General features: G+C 34.6%; 1 protein-coding gene across 1 annotated transcript in view; it reads right to left on the bottom strand.

The window, feature by feature from the left end:
* PIK3C3 (phosphatidylinositol 3-kinase catalytic subunit type 3) overlaps positions 1-18,149 on the bottom strand; it is a 131,460-nt gene that overhangs the window by 83,379 nt on the left and 29,932 nt on the right. The window contains exons 5-9 of the mRNA XM_033087657.1: positions 13,309-13,395; positions 11,306-11,401; positions 8,643-8,714; positions 3,616-3,720; positions 2,887-2,979 (exon numbers count right to left, since the gene is read on the bottom strand). Coding sequence (XP_032943548.1) covers positions 2,887-2,979; positions 3,616-3,720; positions 8,643-8,714; positions 11,306-11,401; positions 13,309-13,395 — 453 coding nt within the window. The remainder of the gene's footprint in view (positions 1-2,886; positions 2,980-3,615; positions 3,721-8,642; positions 8,715-11,305; positions 11,402-13,308; positions 13,396-18,149) is intronic.

The following is an 18,149-nucleotide window of genomic DNA, read 5'->3' as shown; positions in this document are numbered from 1 at the left end:
ACTGCATTTCCCCCCAGCCATAATGGAAAGACATTTAGTTAACGTAAGTTATTGTTAATCAACATTTTTATAAGAGAGGCCATTCACCATGGTAAAAGCTAGTTTTGAAAAGTTACAGTATTCACACTTTGAGTTCCATAAAAATGAGTCACTTCTTACATGCTATGAATCACAAAATTTAAAATACTTCATAAATTTAACGGGTTTTGTTGGACAAAGTTATTACTGCAAACTTTTAAGGTATAACATCAAGTCTAGACTAGAGGGTTTTCATCCGAAACACTTAAAACTGTGTGCCAGCAAGGCCTGGCACACAGTCATTGAGAAAAATATAGGTGGAAAGACCAAATTTAATTAAAAAATAAATAAAAAGTATAACTCTGTAAGAACCAATTTCCACCAATTTGTTTTTCTGAGCACTGCTTTCTCTCTAGAAAATCATTTCAGCCTCAGGGCCCAAATGCCAAATAACCTAAATCACTGTTCCTAAGAAACTGACACTGAAAAGAATTTCTTTGTGTAAATAAATCAAGGGACAAAGGTACAAGAGTATTTGTTTTCTACAAAACCCGTTTTAAATTATTACAGAGATACAAATGTGGCTGTGTGAATAACTCCTCTGGTCACTTCAAGGCCAATATATATTTGGTTGACTGAAAAGTGCTTCCCGAAGATTAAAAAATACCGTTCACTCCACTCTAGTGATCATAAAAATCCTATCATATGTCCTGAGAATTGAAGTTTCGAAAACTTGAAATCAACTAGTTAAATGAAACTTGTCACACACTTTATATCACTTGAGCATTTTCTTTCTTTTGCACATATCTAGAAGTAATTGAATTTCAGTGGGAAGTGACTACTTGTTTAAACAAACAATTTTTCTTGCAAGCCTTTCTATCTAAGGCAGTTCTGCTCTGTAAATCCATTCTATGCTTCTTGAACTTATACATTCTAACAGGTTTAATTCAGTATCTTGCTGTGTATTTTAGACAAGATTGTGCTGCATTCAAGATACAATTTCTGTTACCACGCTTATTCTTCATTTAACAGAGTAACATATACTAACTCAATTTTTTTTTCTAAAACACAAAATCACAAACCTGCGATTCTATTGATGAACATTTCCTTTTTTGCAGGGATGAAGAGAATAACATGCAAAGCAATGGAAAATTTAAAATTCTTCTCTTATTCTTATCATGGATATAAGGAAAATGATTAGAATTCATCTACAAAGAATTTCCAAAGGCCTCAATCAAAGATAAGGATGAAAAGCTGAAGAGTTCAGATGAGCTGCAACTGGATTTTTATCTTTACTTTGGAAACTAAAGAAAATACAACTGTTTCAGAAAAACAAGTAAATGTAGCTAAAGACCATCCCATAAGGCCATGAAACATTCATTCATTCTTACATAATCATATAATGCCTTTCTGACAGATACTAATTTTTCTTTCTTTTTTTTTTTAAATAAATTCAGAAGAAAATGATAAGTTCTGCTATTTAGCAAGTCTAGAGGCATCTCAGCTTTTGTAAGCAAACACTTTATAAAGGGTGATAAACAATTCTGACCCTAGATCAAGGGACTTTCCCCTGGATGCACAAAATCTACCAAGTGCCACACAATATGCCCGCTCATATTCAAAGAACTGGGTGCCTTTTTGAAATAACTTTGATACTAATTTTCTTGATGCTTCTCAGTTTTACCCCCAATGCATTTCACAATTTCTGCCATGGGCATGATGCTGCCAATATTTTCTCTATAATCCTCTTTTCTGTGTCTTCAATGACTACCTTCTCTTCTAACTCATAAATGTGAGCATATCAAGCAACAGCATTTATAAACTTTGTGATTCTACACAGGTTCCTTACTCCGTAAGACTCAAGTTTCCTCATCTGTAGAACAAATTGTGTGTATGTGTGGGATGGCAGGGGTCGGGGATGGGGTGGGAGGGTGGGATTTAAAAGATCCCTGGCACATAATGGCTATTTAATTGATGCTGGTTATTATTATGATACTTTAAGAGTTAGCCCTTGAATCTATGTTTAAGAATTGGCACACTATTTTAAGAACTGGAAGAACTTAAAGTTCACTATCATTTAATCGATGCATATTAAATATGAGGAAACTAAAGCTTAAGACAGGTGAAGTAATTTGCCTGCAGTCAAAAAAGGCTTCTTAGTGGCAATAGTAAGACTCAAAACCAGGTCCCCAGACTACTTACTTCATCGCAATTCTGTCTCTTCAGAGACTGCGTACTCCCTGGTTTCTTTATGGAAAGCAAATGTTCAGTTCTGACCTAGCCTCTACCCTGCACTTGAAGTTGGCTGACACTCTACCAACTCAATTTCCACATTTCAAATAACATTTCTCATACTCTGTCTCTAGCCACATTTCCTCCAGAAATCTATAGATATTTTAATAATGTTAATATTTTGCTAATCACCTAGGTTCAAAGAGGAGAAGAATGAAGACAGAAGTGAATCAACATTTGTTCTTCACCTACTATGCACCAGGTACTCGGTGGGGTTATTCACCTATAGTATTTCACCTATGAAGAAGGAAACCCAGCTTCTTTAGAAAAATGAGGAAACCACGCTTCCAAAGCAATTTACCTCACCTTACCTAGGAATAACAAATTGTAGTGCCAGAAACTAAACCAAGTCTCTGACTTAACCCATTCAGGCATTGTCTATGCATCAACAAACGGGTACGTGTCTGTGTGAGTATACCTCTATAATTTTTTTTTAATGGAGTATCATATATATTGTTCTGCAACGTTTTAAAAATTTAACAATAACTGTATTTCCTTGGCAGTTTGACCTCATCTTGTTCATCAACAAATTTCATAGATAAATTTGACATAGATGAAAACATTCAAAAAACTCACTTTTTCTTGATTAGTAAGATAATATCTGAACTTCCAAACAAGATCTTGTTCTTCATATGTAAGTTGCTTGGTTGGTGGATAACTCACAATAATCTACAAAAGAAAAAAAAGAACTACTTTTGTCAAATACATTCTTTCTGTATGTTTCCTATATGTATTTAAAACTTGTCATTTGTCTAAACATATCTATACTAGAACTATTATAAGCAAGGATAACATACAGGCAGCCAAGTAAGACTTAAATTTGCTGTACTTATCAATCCAGAAAGGGTATTATTAGAGTGGGAGGGGGAGAAAAAGATGAAAAAGTCATACTCCATTTAAAAGTATATAGCTATAGAGATGATTTAATTCAACCAGAAACAAAACAAACCAAAATAACAAAAGCCTCCCCCCAAAAGGGAAAAATCCAAACAATAAATGTTTCTCTCATCGCATTAATGTGTGTGACAATGCATGTGTGCACACCCAGGCCCCCGTTAGGCAATGCACCTAAAAGCCAGGTTCTAAGACCGCTGTGTCACAAAATTTTATACTATTTGTACCTCTGTCTCCAGAAAGCTCAATAATAATAAAACTACAGAAATGTGAAATTGCTGAAATCAGGTAGGGTTCATTAACCTGGAAAAAACATCCATCTAAATCACTTTTAACTGAAGTGTTATCACATCCCTTGCAACCAAAATACCCATTTAATTATTTTTACATTAACATTTTATGAATTCTTACATTTAGCTGATCTCTTGTGGCAGCATTAGGTTTGAGATCATGGTCAGAAGGTCCACTTCTTAAACTCCGGGCAAGCTTGTGGTGTTTGCTCTCAACTAAATTCTCCTAAAAATTATTTAAAAATATTAATCAACAATGCAAACTTGACCAAAAGCAAGATTCAATAGCCAGTTAGGAACAGAAAGATATTTATTTTAGACCATTTTGTAATACTTAGTATTTTATTTTTGTTACAACTTCATAGTCTCCTAGGTATGTTTTAAAAGTATATCACCATCGTGAGATAGGGAAACTAAGCATGCTTTATGCTTTACTGGTGCCATAATACGCACATGCCATTCCAGCTTCTTAAAACATCTACCCCTCATTCTCCCGGTATTCAGGTTTTCATCCACTCAAACATCACCTTCACTCTAAGATCTTCCCTGACAACCCAGAGTAAAGCATCTCCTCTTCCTATGAGCTACTAACAACCTTGTGATATCATTGTAGCGTGTCATCATCATCTTAGCAGTTTAACCGCCAGGAGTAACGGAGGACAATGACCATGGCACTTCAATAGACACATGTACTGTTAACTATTTCACCTGTGGCCAAAAAGGTGTGTTTTTAACATACTGTCTTTTCTTAAGGAATTTTTAGTTTATTTATTTTTGTGTGGGTGAACTGTCTGTCAATGTCTTTTTCCTAATTTTCAGTTGGCTTTTTGATCATTTGTTCTTCAGTTTCTAAGAGGTCTTTATATTGTAAAGATTCAGCCCTTTGTGATGTAAGTAACAAATAGTTTCTCCCAATTTGTCAGTGATCTTTTGACTTTGTTATGGTATTTTTGCCACACAGTCAATTTTTTAATGCAGTCAAATTTATCAATCATTTCTTTTATTGCCTCTGGATTTTGAGTCATTGTTAGAAAGATTTTCCCTACAATTCAGAGTAAAGTACTAGTAAAATTTTACTTTTTTAATATTTAAACCCCTGATCCACTTGGAGTTTTTTCTTCTTTATGGTGTGAGGTATGGATCTGATTCAATTTTATCTTTTTCCAAATGGCTAATCGGTTTCCCAGCACTATGCTCCAGTGATGAAATACCACCTTTATCATATACTAATCTCCGTATTCATTTGGATCTATTTCTGTGCTTTCTGTTTTGTTCTACCAATCTATTTGTATATGTACATGTGCTAGTACCACACTGTAATTATATAAGTTTTATAGTCTGTTTTATTGTCTGATACAGTGGTATAACCAGGTCAGTGGCACTCAGTTACTTTGTTAAAATATATCCCTCTATATAGTAAAGGGGAAAGGAAAGTGGTCTACCTTTTTAAAAAAAGAAACAAACAAAAAAAAACTTTTGTTTTGTGCTTGCTTGCTTATATTTAAAATGAAAAACTTTTAACAAGCGCCCTACTTTTTGTTTGTTTTTAATTACAGCATTCATAATGTTAAAGCTGTAACTGTTGATGAGCATTTTCTTTAGAAAAGAATACACTAAATATACAGACATCTCATTTACCTGACATTTTGGTATAAGTCACACAAAATTGATACCTATGATCCCAATAACAAAACTTGTTTACTCTTGGGAATTTTGTAGGTAACGACCAAGTATATACATTTGTGTCTTTCAAATATCCAGAATGCAAAATATTTGATTTTATAATGAAAATTCAGTGTCAATTTTAGATATATCAACTCAATATTATTATGCTGCATTGGGACTGTGAAGGTATATAGGGTATTTGTTTCTAAAAGATTCCCAAGCGACCTTTTTTTTCTAACTTTTTACTCTTTTTTTCCCTATCTCTTCCTCTGATGTTAGACCATTAGCCATTACTTCCTGCGTGAATGACCGGTATTTACCTCTGTCATCATGTTTTCATCTTCCAATGTGCTACTTTTAATCTATTACTTTGGTCTCATTAGGAAGGTAACTAATCTAATTAGAAATTCATAAAAGAAGAACAAAATGGTTCAGAATGATGGAAATGAGTTATGAGCATGAATATCACGGTATCTATTTTGCCACTAAAAGGATTTTTTGCCTGGAACTTTCTATATCTAAAGTCATGTAATTAAACCTCTGTTGCAAAGCAGGAATTCTTACTCTTTCATATCCATGAGAGCTATCATCTCACAAACTCCAATAAGTAGGCATCTCAAAACCATCTAAGATGCCATGATTCAAACTGAATAGTTCTAGTAACTACAATAATCTTCCATATTTTGCAACCAACCCACACCCCTAAAATTTTCACCCTTTGATCCTAGTGTTATATCCTGGTATAAACTAAGTCCCTGTCTTTACAGTGACAATGTTTTAAACACAGGCAGCATAACTCATTTTATTGCACTTTGCTTTATTGGACTTCAGAGATTTTTTTTTTTTTTTTTTTTTAACATAGTGAAGGTTCGTAGCAACCCTGCATCAAACAAATCTATAGCACCATTTCCCCATAGCATTTGCCCACTTCATGTCTGTGTCACATTTTGGTAATTCTCGCAATACTTCAAACTTTCTCATCATTATTATATTCATTATGGTGATCTGTGATCAGCGAACTTTGATGCTACTATTTTGACTGTTTTGGGGTGCCACAAAACTACCCTTGTAAGAAAGTGAACTGAATCGATAAATGTGTGGGTGCACTGATGCCCCACTGACTAGGCATCCCCCCATCTCTCGCCCTCTCTTCAGGCCTCCCTCTTCCCTAAGACACCACAATATTGAAATTGGCCGATTAATAACCCTACAGTAGCGGCTAAGTGTTCAAGTGAAAGGAAGAGTCACACATCTCTCAGTTTAAATCAAAAGCCAGAAATGATTAAGCTTAGTGAGGGAGGCATGCTGAAAGGCAAGATAGGCCCAAAGCTGGCCCTCTTGTGCCAAACAGTTAGCCAAGTTGTGAATGCAAAGGAAAACGTCTTAAAGGAAATTAAAAGTGCTACTCCAGTTAACATACAAATGATAAGAAAGCAACACAGCCTTATTGTTGATATGGAGAGTTTTAGTGGTCTGGATAGAACATCAAACAAGCCACAACATTTCCTTAAGCCAAAGCCTAATCAAGAGCAGGGCCCTCTCTAACTCTCTTCAATTCTTTGAAGGGTGAGAGAGGTGAGGAAGCTGCAGAAGAAAAATCTGAAGCTAGAAGAGTTTGGTTCACGGAATTTAAGGAAAGAAACCATCTTCGTAACATAAAATGAGAGGTGAAGCAGCAAGTACTGATGTAGAAACTGCAGCTAGTTATCCAGAAGGTCTAGTTAAGAGAATTAATGAAAATGGCTGCACTAAACTACAGATTTTCAATGTAGAGGAAACAGCCTTATGTTGAAAGAAGATGCTGCCTAGGCTTTTCATAGCTAGAGAGCAGAAGGCAATGCCTGGCTTCAAAGCTTCAAAGGACAGGCTGACTGTCTTATTGGGAGCTAATGCAGCTGGTGGTTTAAGTTGAACCAATGCTCATTCACCATTCTGAAAATTCTACAGTACTTAACAATTGTGCTAAATCTACTCTGCCTATGATCTATTAATGGAGCAACAGTCTGAATGACAGCTCATCTGTTTACAACATGATTTACTGACTATTTTAAGCCCACTGTTGAGAACTACTGCTCAGAAAAAAAGATTCCTTTCAAAATATTACTACTCATTGACAATACACCTGGTCACCCAAGAGCTCTGATAGAGATGTACAACTATATTAATGTTGTTTTCATGCTAGCTAACACAACATTCACTCAGCAGCCCTGGATCAAGGAGTAATTTCGATTTTCAAGTCTTATTAAGAAAAACATTTTGTAAGGCTACAGCTGCTACAAACAGTGATTCCTCTGAGGGATCTGGGCAAAGCAAACTGACAACCTTCTGGAAAGGAGTCCCCATTCTAGATGCCATTGAGAATATTCGTGATTCATGGGAAGAGGTCAAAACATCAACATTAACAGGAGTTTGGAAGAAGTTGATTCCAATCCCCATGGATGACTTAAAGAGGTTCAAGACTTCAATAGAGGAAGTAACTGCAGATGTGATGGACGTAAGAAGAGAACTGGAATCAGAAGTGGAGCCTAAAGATATGACTGAATTGCTTCAACCTCATAATAAAACTTGAACAGCTGAGGAGTTGCTTCTTATGGATGAGCAAAGAAAATGGTTTCTTGGAAGGAAATCTACTCCTGGTAAAGATACTGTGAAGACTGTTGAAGTGATAACAAAAGAGTTAGAATGCTACGTAAACTTAGTTGATGAAGCAGCAGCAGGGTTTGAGAGGACTCCAAATTTTGAAAGAAGTTCTACTGTGGATAAAATGCTATCAAACAGCAGCAAACGCTGCAGCGCAATCATTTGAAAGAAAGAGCCAATCAATGTGGCAAACTTCACTGTCTTATTTTAAGAAATTGCCACAGCCACCCCAAACCTTAAGCAACCATCACCCTGGTCAGTCAGCAGCCCTCAATATGGAGGCAAGACCCTCCACCAGCAAAAAAGATTACAACTCACTGGAAGCTCAGATGATGGCTAGTATTTTTTAGCAGTAAAGTATCTTTTAATTAAGGTATGTACATTTTTTTAGACATAAGGCTATTGCACACTTAACAGACTACAGTATAGTATAAGCATAACTTCCATATAGGCACTGGGAAACCAAAAAATTCATGTGACTCGCTCTATTGCAATGTTTACTTTATTGCAGTCGTCTGGAACCAAACACGCAGTATCTCCAAAGTGTGCCTGTACCTGTTCTCCCAAGTCCTCACTTTATGACCACATTCCCTAGCTCTTTCAATAATCCAAATAAAATGGCTCCCCAATGCTGTATCATCCTAACGTTATTTTTGCATGATAGTATTTCTTGTAAGAATCCCATCTGAATTTGATTCCAGATAGCTGAGTGGATTTATAAATCAATTTTAGATAACTGAGGTATACTTTTTAAAAAGAAAGTGTATGATGTGGATCTATGATGTGGATCTAAGCTATAATCATGAATAAAGCACTTTCATAAGAAAGGTGACAATAACTCACCATAGACATCTGAGGGTCAGGAACTTTCACTATCTCAAAGCTGGTTAAAATTGGAGATGACTCATCACCATCCTGGATTACAGTGTAATAAGTTAAAACATACAAATAAATAAAATGTAACCAAATGGTGAGAAACAAAACATAATAATGTACACTTCAATGTATTTAATTCTATTTCATGAACATCATCCCTTCCTTTAAAAAAATTAATCTTCCTTCAACTGTATTTTAAAATACGTATCTATTTTTTACCTTTTGTTGCTGATAAGACTTTTTGAGAAAAATGAAATCTAACAATAAAAATTTGTAATCGGCTTTAGAAAGATGAGGTCTGGAAATAGCAGATTGCTTTTTTCTTTTTTTTTTTTATACTTTGTTTATGACGACAGCGACTCAAAAACAGTATGTCCTAATTTTCAAACATGGAACAAGAAACAACATAATTAAAATATGGCACAATGGATGTGTTGCATCACTTGCAAAAACTACTAAGTGGATGTTTGTATGTTTGTAACTTCAAATGATCACAACTGAGTTCCATTCAGAAGTAGAATTTTAAGTGTGGGATTAAGGTTACTCAAATTTATACACAGCTAGAGACTCAGCAGCATTGATCCTGAGAGGGGTGCCTACTTGACATAATGTAAACTTAAATAATGAGAATCAATTCTTAAGAAATAAAGCTGTCTTATTTTGTTGGTATTATCATTTTTGAAGAATGTTGGCTTTTATTTTTATCCAATTCAGGCAAGAAAGGTAATTCAGCATAATAAATGTCACTGCATACATACTGGAAAAGGCTAAACTAATTAATAATTCAGGTTAAATTCATTTCCTCACATTCGTACAACTAACATCAAGTTTTTCTGTCAATTTCCAAATGCTACTGTATTTTCAATTTTAGATATGTTCAACAAAATCAGGACAAACTGAATGAAGGGAAGTACTTTGTGACTTGACTTTAGTTCAGTAATTGAGTCTTAGAGAAAACCACAAATTCCCACAGCCGTTGTTTAACAGGCTGGTTCTCAGTCACAACACCAGAAAACACATTTATCAGCCCAACTGTGACAAGTAATCTTCACTAAGGCTATCTGTCACAAAAGACAAGTGACAAGAAAGTCTATTTCCATTAGATTCAATACACTGGCCCAGCAATCTTTACACTAAGTGGAAATATGACAGGGTAGGTACACAGGCATTAATTTATGAGCAATTTTCAAGAAGCAGTAGAAAGAGGTCGAGAACCTTTTCAAAAATACTTGAAATACTTCTAATTTCTATTCTGTTATTATTTCATCTATTATCAAAGCTGTCTTTCAACAGATCCTTCACATCTCCAATGTTCAAAAGTACCACCTCCATTAGCATGCTTTAGCAATATAAACTCCAGATCGGCAGGAAATATTGCTTTTAATGAAATCACATATAGTATAAAATGTAAAATATAATTTTATTAAAATGTATCCATGACAAAATTTCACTCACCTACATTTCCCTTTCTTTTTAACATAGTTTTTCTAATGAATTAAAAAACGTTAGTCTATCTTTCTACCTTCTTTTTTTCCCTAGGGAATATCATTTATAAAATAAAACACTGAAACAAATTAACATTTCCTACCCTTTTACTAAAGGAAAGGGAGACAAGCTTAAGGGAAAAAATATAAACTTGAAAAATATAATAAAAGTGATATAAATTAACTATATAAACCCTATACCTCCATTATGAAAACATCCTTCAAATAATAATTTATAGTTATATTTAAAAATCACTTGTGACAGCTTAGCAAACAACACTAAAATTTAAATCTAATTTAAAAGTGCTGTTTCTAATAAATATATTGCATATAAGCTTAGCTATCGGATAGAAGAAATACTATTCTACTATGCCATGTATCAAAAGTCTGTCCTCATTCACAGTGATTTTAAGCATTTGTCTAAGCATTTCTAAAATAATTGAAGGTACCTGATTTATGTGGTTTTGAACTATGCATAGAATTATTTCTGTAGCACTTAAATGAAGACCCTTCAACAAGCATTTAAGGCACAGGTGTTTTTAAAGTAGCTACATGTCAAACATATTTTACTTTCTTTCACACAATGAGCAGACCAGAAGAAATCCAGAACTGGATATGTGTTATTACTCAGCCTACTAATAACATAATTTTCTTAATTCTGCATATATTATATACATAAATGCAGATCTATAAAGTCTTTCACACGCATACTTATGTTAGGGTCACATATACAATTCCAACACATTATATATACCCTCAAACAACAAACAAATCCTTAACATTTAACAAATTACCATTTAAAAATGATTCCTTTTTTACTTTTCAAATGAATTCTAATTGTTAATAAAGCTATTGCTTTAATGTCCTACATGTCAATTTGCAGAACAATTAATCATAAAGTTTTTAATCTCTTGCACATTTATTGAATTCTGTAAGCCAAAACTGCATTACATGAATGATCGGCTTTTATAATCTTGTTGTAGCTATATGATTTGATTTGTGCATACATAAACAGCTGCTGCTAACAGCTGTCTACTGCCATCTTGCAACCAAATAATTCATCTCAGTGGGAACAACAGTAATTTTTTTTAATGGTTCCCCTCCCCTATACTTTAGAGACCATAAACAATTCCAAGACAAATTTACCTTTTCATAATAAACAATACCATATTCCTTATCATCACACTTGACACATCGAAATTCAACCATCAAGTACATGAAATTAGAACTTCGTTTTTCACTCTAAAAAAAAAAAAAGGTTTTTTTTTGTTATGTTTTTAAAGAAAAGTGATCATCTTTAACACTCTCTTAAAGAATCAGTATATATTGTTATTCCCAATTCAGTAATACATGGATCTATAAAGTACAACTTAAAATTTAACCAATTTTTATTTCATTATTATAAATGAAATTGTTCCATGTAGCGCTACTATTTTATTACATACTGCCCTGCTGTTTAGCCAGTAGTACCCACTATTCACTTATAACTCCCTCCTGAAACTTAATAACACTGCTGCTTTATTCAACAGTCTGGATTTTATTACATAAAATCTTGACAGTATTTTGTATGCACTTGTACGTAAACTATTTTGTTTCCAAAATAAATATTTTTTTTGTACTTCTAACAATTTTGAGCAAAGAACAGCTCATCCTTAAACCATATGATTACTCTAACTATAGCAATTACTAAAAGTATAACAAAAATCAAAAGTAAAACAAAGCATGTTACTAAGGACTGAGGTCAATTATTTTCAACACATATAATCTTTACAAGTTTTTCACAATTTATAAATGGTCTTAAGATGACTTGCAGTCGTTTGTAAATTTTTATCAATAAACTAAGTATACTGGGAAATGGTTACTTCTTCCTGAACATAAAAAAATGTTGACTCTGTGTATCAATTTGTCCCCTTAAAAAAGCACAAATACTATGTAAATAATGAAGTCTAAAAGGATAATTAGTCTTGACCCCAAACAGTTTTTAAAATAGCTTTAAATCTATAGGTATACAATCATAAAAGGCTAAAAAGGTCATTTAAATTGTTCAGCTTTATGAAGCATATTATATAGTCTATTATGGTAATGGTGATGGTCTCTGTCTTTTAAAGAGGAGGGTGGGGAGAATGGGAAAGGCTGGACAAAGTGAGCCCTAACATTTCCTTTTCTACCCTAGGGATACCTAAAGTGAAGACTAGAAAAATATGGATAAGCATTTTGGTTAAACTAGTTTTAGAGGGTGATTATTATAAAAACTCAAAAGAGTAAACTTTTCTTCCAGTTTAAATATATGAGAATGCACTATAAATAATTTTGTAAAAGCTGCCCAGTATTCACACTGAATATAAAAGTTGTTAAATACCACTAATTTCTTTTTAAAAAATGAACAATGCTAGCATACAACTTTTACAAGTGTTCGTTGTAAAACTAAACATTACTCTCTTTCCACCTCCTGAAAACTTTTCAGAGAACACTGATCTGTGGAAGTCACTCACTATAAGCTATGCATATCATAAAACTGGTATTTCTCTTTCCAGATGTGATTAATATAATTGTTACTTCTGCTTTCTAGATAGCAAATGTTAGGCCAAATACCTAGTGTTTCAGTGCAAATATAGAAAAAAAGAAGAAAAAATGTGTTCTAACTTTTGAAAAGAGTTTCGTTCAAGCATCTTTTACACATATTCTACACCAATACACAAGATCAAGAAATAAACTACTTGAACCATATAACTTTATTAAAGGTTCAGAGTCCTATATGTAGTACATAAGACAAGAAGTATCTTAACTAGGAAAAGGACTTGCTAAAGATGATTTAAGGTCACTGAAGACGTAGCACTGTGCTGAATCTGAGCTGCCATACAGAGTTAGAACACGCAAGTGAGGCATCAAACTTATACGGGCTTCACTTATGTGATATTTATTATACTTATAATATCCACTACCTACTTCATGGTTGGACATAACATTAAAATATAAGAAAGGCAGCTATCCCAAGTTTTCTATTTATTAATATAGAACTCCCAACTACATGTTACCCCAATAATCCCACATTTGTCAGATACCTGGCAATGAATAATTATTCTTAAAAAAATCTTGATTTAAATATCTGGAGAAAATAGTTTGAAATAAAAAAGAGAAATACAACCCACCTCATTTATCATTTCAATTTCTCTAAATGTCAATCTGTCCAGCCAATCTACTTTCACCATGTGTCCTTGTCGATGGGCTTTGGTGAGCTGCAGAACAAATATAATGGAGAAAATGTTAACGTACATCTCACAGAAAGAAAGATAAAAAATAGTAATGCTCATCCTTTCAACACCATACTGGAAGTGATGGCTAGTGTAAAACAGAGACTAGGAATAAAGAAATAAAACTGTCTTTGATCAGAGATGACATGATCACTTATGTAGAAAATATGAGAGAACGGACAAAAAAAAAAACTCCTGAAACTAATAAGCAATAATAACAAGGTTACAGAATACAAGGTTACTACACAAAAGTCAATTACTTTTCTACATACCAGCAATGAACAAGCGGAATTTGAAATTAAAGACACAGGGGTATGTAAATTATATCTCAATACAGCTGTTATTAAAAAGAAAAAAAAAAGCAACATTTACATTAGCACCCCCCAAAATGAATCTGGTGAAAATATAACAAAATCTATAAAAAATCGATATGAGGAAAACTACGAAACTCTGATGAACGAAATACAAGAACTAAACAAAAGCAGATATGGAGGGTGCCACAAAAATGTATACACATTTTACGAAAGGAAAAAACTATATTAACTCTAATACTCAATATATACCGATAACAAAAATGAACACAAGTTACGTTTAACTTCTGCAATTATAAGAGGCACTCAAAGTGGTTACCATCAGCATCCAGACACTTCTGATTATAGCAAACTACTCTTGAGCATAGATAACATCTCTGAAAATGTGTACACATTTTTTTGGCACACCCGGTATATTCTTGCTTATAGATAGCAAGATTGAGTATTGTCAGTTCTTCCCAACTTTATTTATAGATTTACTAACATAAAAATCCTAGAAAGTTATTTCGTGGATAACAAAACGATTGTAAAGTTTATATGAAGAGACAAAAGATCCAGAAGAGCCAATACAATATTGAAGGAAAAGAACAAAAATGGAAGACACTATCCAACTTCAAGAATTATTATAAAGCTACAATAATAAATGTAAGGCAATTTGGCATTGGCAAAAGGATAGAAAATAGATTGAACAGAACAGAGAGCCCACAAATAGACCCATGCAAATAAATATAGTCCACTGATGTTTGACAAAGGAGCAGAGGCATTACAATGGGGCAAAGATAGTCTTTTTCAACACATAATGCTGGACTAATGACATCCACATACAAAAAACTGAATCTAGACACAGAACTCAAAATGCATCATAGGCCTAAACGCAAAATGCAAAACTGTAAAACTCCTATAAAATAACATAGAGGAGAAAATCTACACGACCTCGGGGTATGGTGATGACTTTTTTAGATGCAACACCACAGACATGATCGATGACTGAAATCATTGATAAGCTGGACTTCATTAAAATTAAAAACTTTTGCTCTGTGAAAGATACTGCCAATGAAAATAAGAAGACAAGCCACAGATTGGGACAAGATATCAAAAGATACATTTGATAAAGAACTGTTATCCAAAATACACAAAGAATTCTTAAAACTCAACGAAAAAATAAGCAACCGGATTAAATAACAGGCCCTTAACAGACAACTCACCAAAGAAGATACACAGATGACAAATACGCATATGAAAAGATACTCCATATGATATGTATCAGGAAAAATGCAAATCAAAACAACAGGATATCCCTAAACACCAATGAGTGGCCAAAATCTGGAACACGGACAATACCAAATGCAAGTGAGGATAGAGGACAACAACTCTCGTTCATTGCTGGTGTGAAGGCAAAATGGTACAGCTACTTGGGAAGGCAAGATAGGGGGTTCTTCCAAAACTAAACATAATCATACCATAACATCCAGGAATCACACTTCTTGGTATTTTCCTAAAGAAGCTGAAAAATTACATCTACACAAAAACCTACACAGAAATGTTTATAGCAGCTTCATTTGTAATAGCCAAAACTTGGAAGCAACTAAGGTGTCCCTTAGTGCTGAATGGATAAATGAACTGTGGTACTCACAACAGTAAAGTATTATTCAGCATTAAAATGAAATGGACTATCAAGCCATAAACAGACACCGAGGAAACTTAAATGTGTATTACTAAGTGAAAGAAGCCTATCTGAATGACTGATGTATCAGTCCAACTATATACATTCTGGAAAAGGTAAAACTGGAAAAGGTATAGAGACAATAAAAAGATAATTGGTTGCCCAGAATTGAGGGAAGGAGGGTTGAACAGGTGGAGCACAGGACTTTCAGGGCAACGAAACTACTCTGAATGATACTAAATGATGGATACCTGTCATTATACATTTGCCCAAGCCCAGAGAATGTACAACTCTAACAGTGAACCCTGAGGTAAACTAGGGACGTTGGGTAATAATGATGTGCCAGTGTAGGTTCATCAATTTTTTTTGTTTTTGAGTTTCATCAGTTGTAACAAATATACCACTCTGGTGGGGAATATTAATAATAGCTATGCATATATGGGGGCAGAAGGCATGCGGGAAAGCTCTATACCTTCTTCTTAAAATTGCTTTTATCTCACCTTCACATTTGATACATCCGGATACGTATCAGAAACCATACACAACTATCAAGATAAGAAAGGCTTGGGCTAATGACCAATCATTATGTTTTGTTAAAGAAAAACAATTAAAAAAAATTTTTAAATGTCCACAATCTGACATCTAAACATGTCAAAAAAGTCATTTTCACTTGTTTCAGAATTCATGTTTGCCGCTAATATTACTTCCTATATAGAAAGCATATTCCTTGCTTCCCTATATGAATACTAAGGATGACTCTTCCCAAACTTACGAATAGCAACCAAAGAACGTATAGTCAGGACAGCAGTACCGTGACCTGATAAAGCCACTTTGGACAACAAGTTTAAATTATCCTAGATACATTCACATTTGTGTATCATTATTTACAATAAAGAAAATTTAGACATAAAAGAATGTAAATGTCCATCTACAGTGGGAATTGTTAAGTAAACGATGGTACACACACTATGAAACGCCACAATCAAAAAGAAAGGAAAACCAATATACCCCGATAGAGAAAGATCACTGCAATACTGTGAATGCAAATACTGTGAATGCAATACTGTTTGCAAGTCTGCCTCCTGCACCGGACTCTGAGATTGAGAGCAGAATTCCTAGATATTTCTCTGCTTGATTTAGTTTTATAATTTCTGCAGAACTGGAACGTTACCACTCAAAATGTCCCCTAGCCACCTGTGCTATTGATCTACTACTATGTAACAAAGCACCCCAAATCTTAGCGCCTTAAAACAACATCCATTTTATTCTTTTTCAGGATTCGTGGAGAAGTCATCATTTTGAAGGACACCTGGATATGTTTTTTTCTATTGGTCTAACAGTCTCTGCTGAGGCTGTTGTCATTTGGTGGCTGGAGCTGGAATGTCCAAGAGCTTCACCTGCATTTTCTAATGCCTTTGTGGAAGAGGGTGGGCTCAGCTAGCAGACCTGGGTGGTGGGGCCTCTCTCTTCCTGCTTCTACTCCCAGGGCTGCGCCATCTCCACGGTCTTTCAACACAGTCACTCCATCAGGGTAGCAAGACATCTTACATGGTGGCTCGCTGTTCCCAGAAGTGCAAAACCAGAAGCGTTCAAGCTGTCTTAAGTGTTAGGCCTAAAACAAGCCAAGCATCACTTCGGCTGCATCACGTCACTGAAAATGAGTCACACAGCTAGTGCAAGTCCAATGCAGAACGGTACGAGTAGAGGGAGGCACGTTTCATGGAGGACCGTCTTTGGAGACTAGCTAGCACAGCACTTCTTGGGAAGTCCAATCATAGAACCGATTGCTCAATTTACAAAAGAGCAGGGGGAGAGAATCTGGAGATGGCAGAGTTCGCTCCTGGCTGGATTTTAGGCAGCAGGGAAAAGTCTAGAATTAGCTTTCATAACTCCTAAATGATTGGCCACTGCTTTCCTCTCCAAAATAATCTACAACGCTCTGACTGACAGGCTACATTCCTGCTACCCTTTTCAGTTCTTCAAACCATAAGAATTTTTACTTTTCTGACTCAATGCAGGTGAAATAATTAAATAATTGGATGAAAAGATTTTACTAAAAATTTTGTAAAACTATAAAGCACTATGCAAATCGTTAGCAGCTATTGTAAACGCCCCAAACCTATGTCATTTCTTCTCTCACAGGTGATGTTAACAACGTAGAAAGACTTGGCTATTTTTCTCCAGTCTAAAGCAACTTCTGGTTCTCTCCAGGCTGGGAACTTCTATAGATAATGAAGACCAAAAATGAACTTTAACAATTTGTATTTCATTTTGTTTCTGAAATGCCAGTGACCTATATCTTTCAAAAGAGAAAATCTGCATTCTGTTGAAGAGCAGGGTAAAACTAGTACACTCTGTTTCAAATTACTTGTGAAGAAATCATCCTCACTAGGGTGCCCATCCTAGGAAAAAGATGGGTCAAGAAATCAGTGCATTCTTTCTTTGTAAGAAACACAAGTTTCTACAGAATCCACAAGAAGTCATATAGCGCTCAGAGGAGAAGCCCACTGTCACAAACAGCATAATTACTGGACTTGAACTTCTCCCAGAATTAAACAGCAAGGGGTTTTACAAGCTATTTAAATAATGAGAATCTGTAAGAATGAAATAACAAGATGTTGAGGAAACTGCTTGGGGTACTAATCATGTATGATGAGGTTTAATGAGGACAGAAATATGTGCTTAAGGAAGATGTCTCAGAACTATAGGTGTTCAATACAAGTGTCAAGGACAGAACTAAAAGTAGGCCAACTTGCTGCATTGGA

Source organism: Rhinolophus ferrumequinum, chromosome 19 (assembly GCF_004115265.2).
Source record: "Rhinolophus ferrumequinum isolate MPI-CBG mRhiFer1 chromosome 19, mRhiFer1_v1.p, whole genome shotgun sequence".
Taxonomy (NCBI): domain Eukaryota; kingdom Metazoa; phylum Chordata; class Mammalia; order Chiroptera; family Rhinolophidae; genus Rhinolophus; species Rhinolophus ferrumequinum.
The sequence above is the reverse complement of the archived record's forward strand: the minus strand, read 5'-3'. Positions and strand labels throughout refer to the sequence as shown.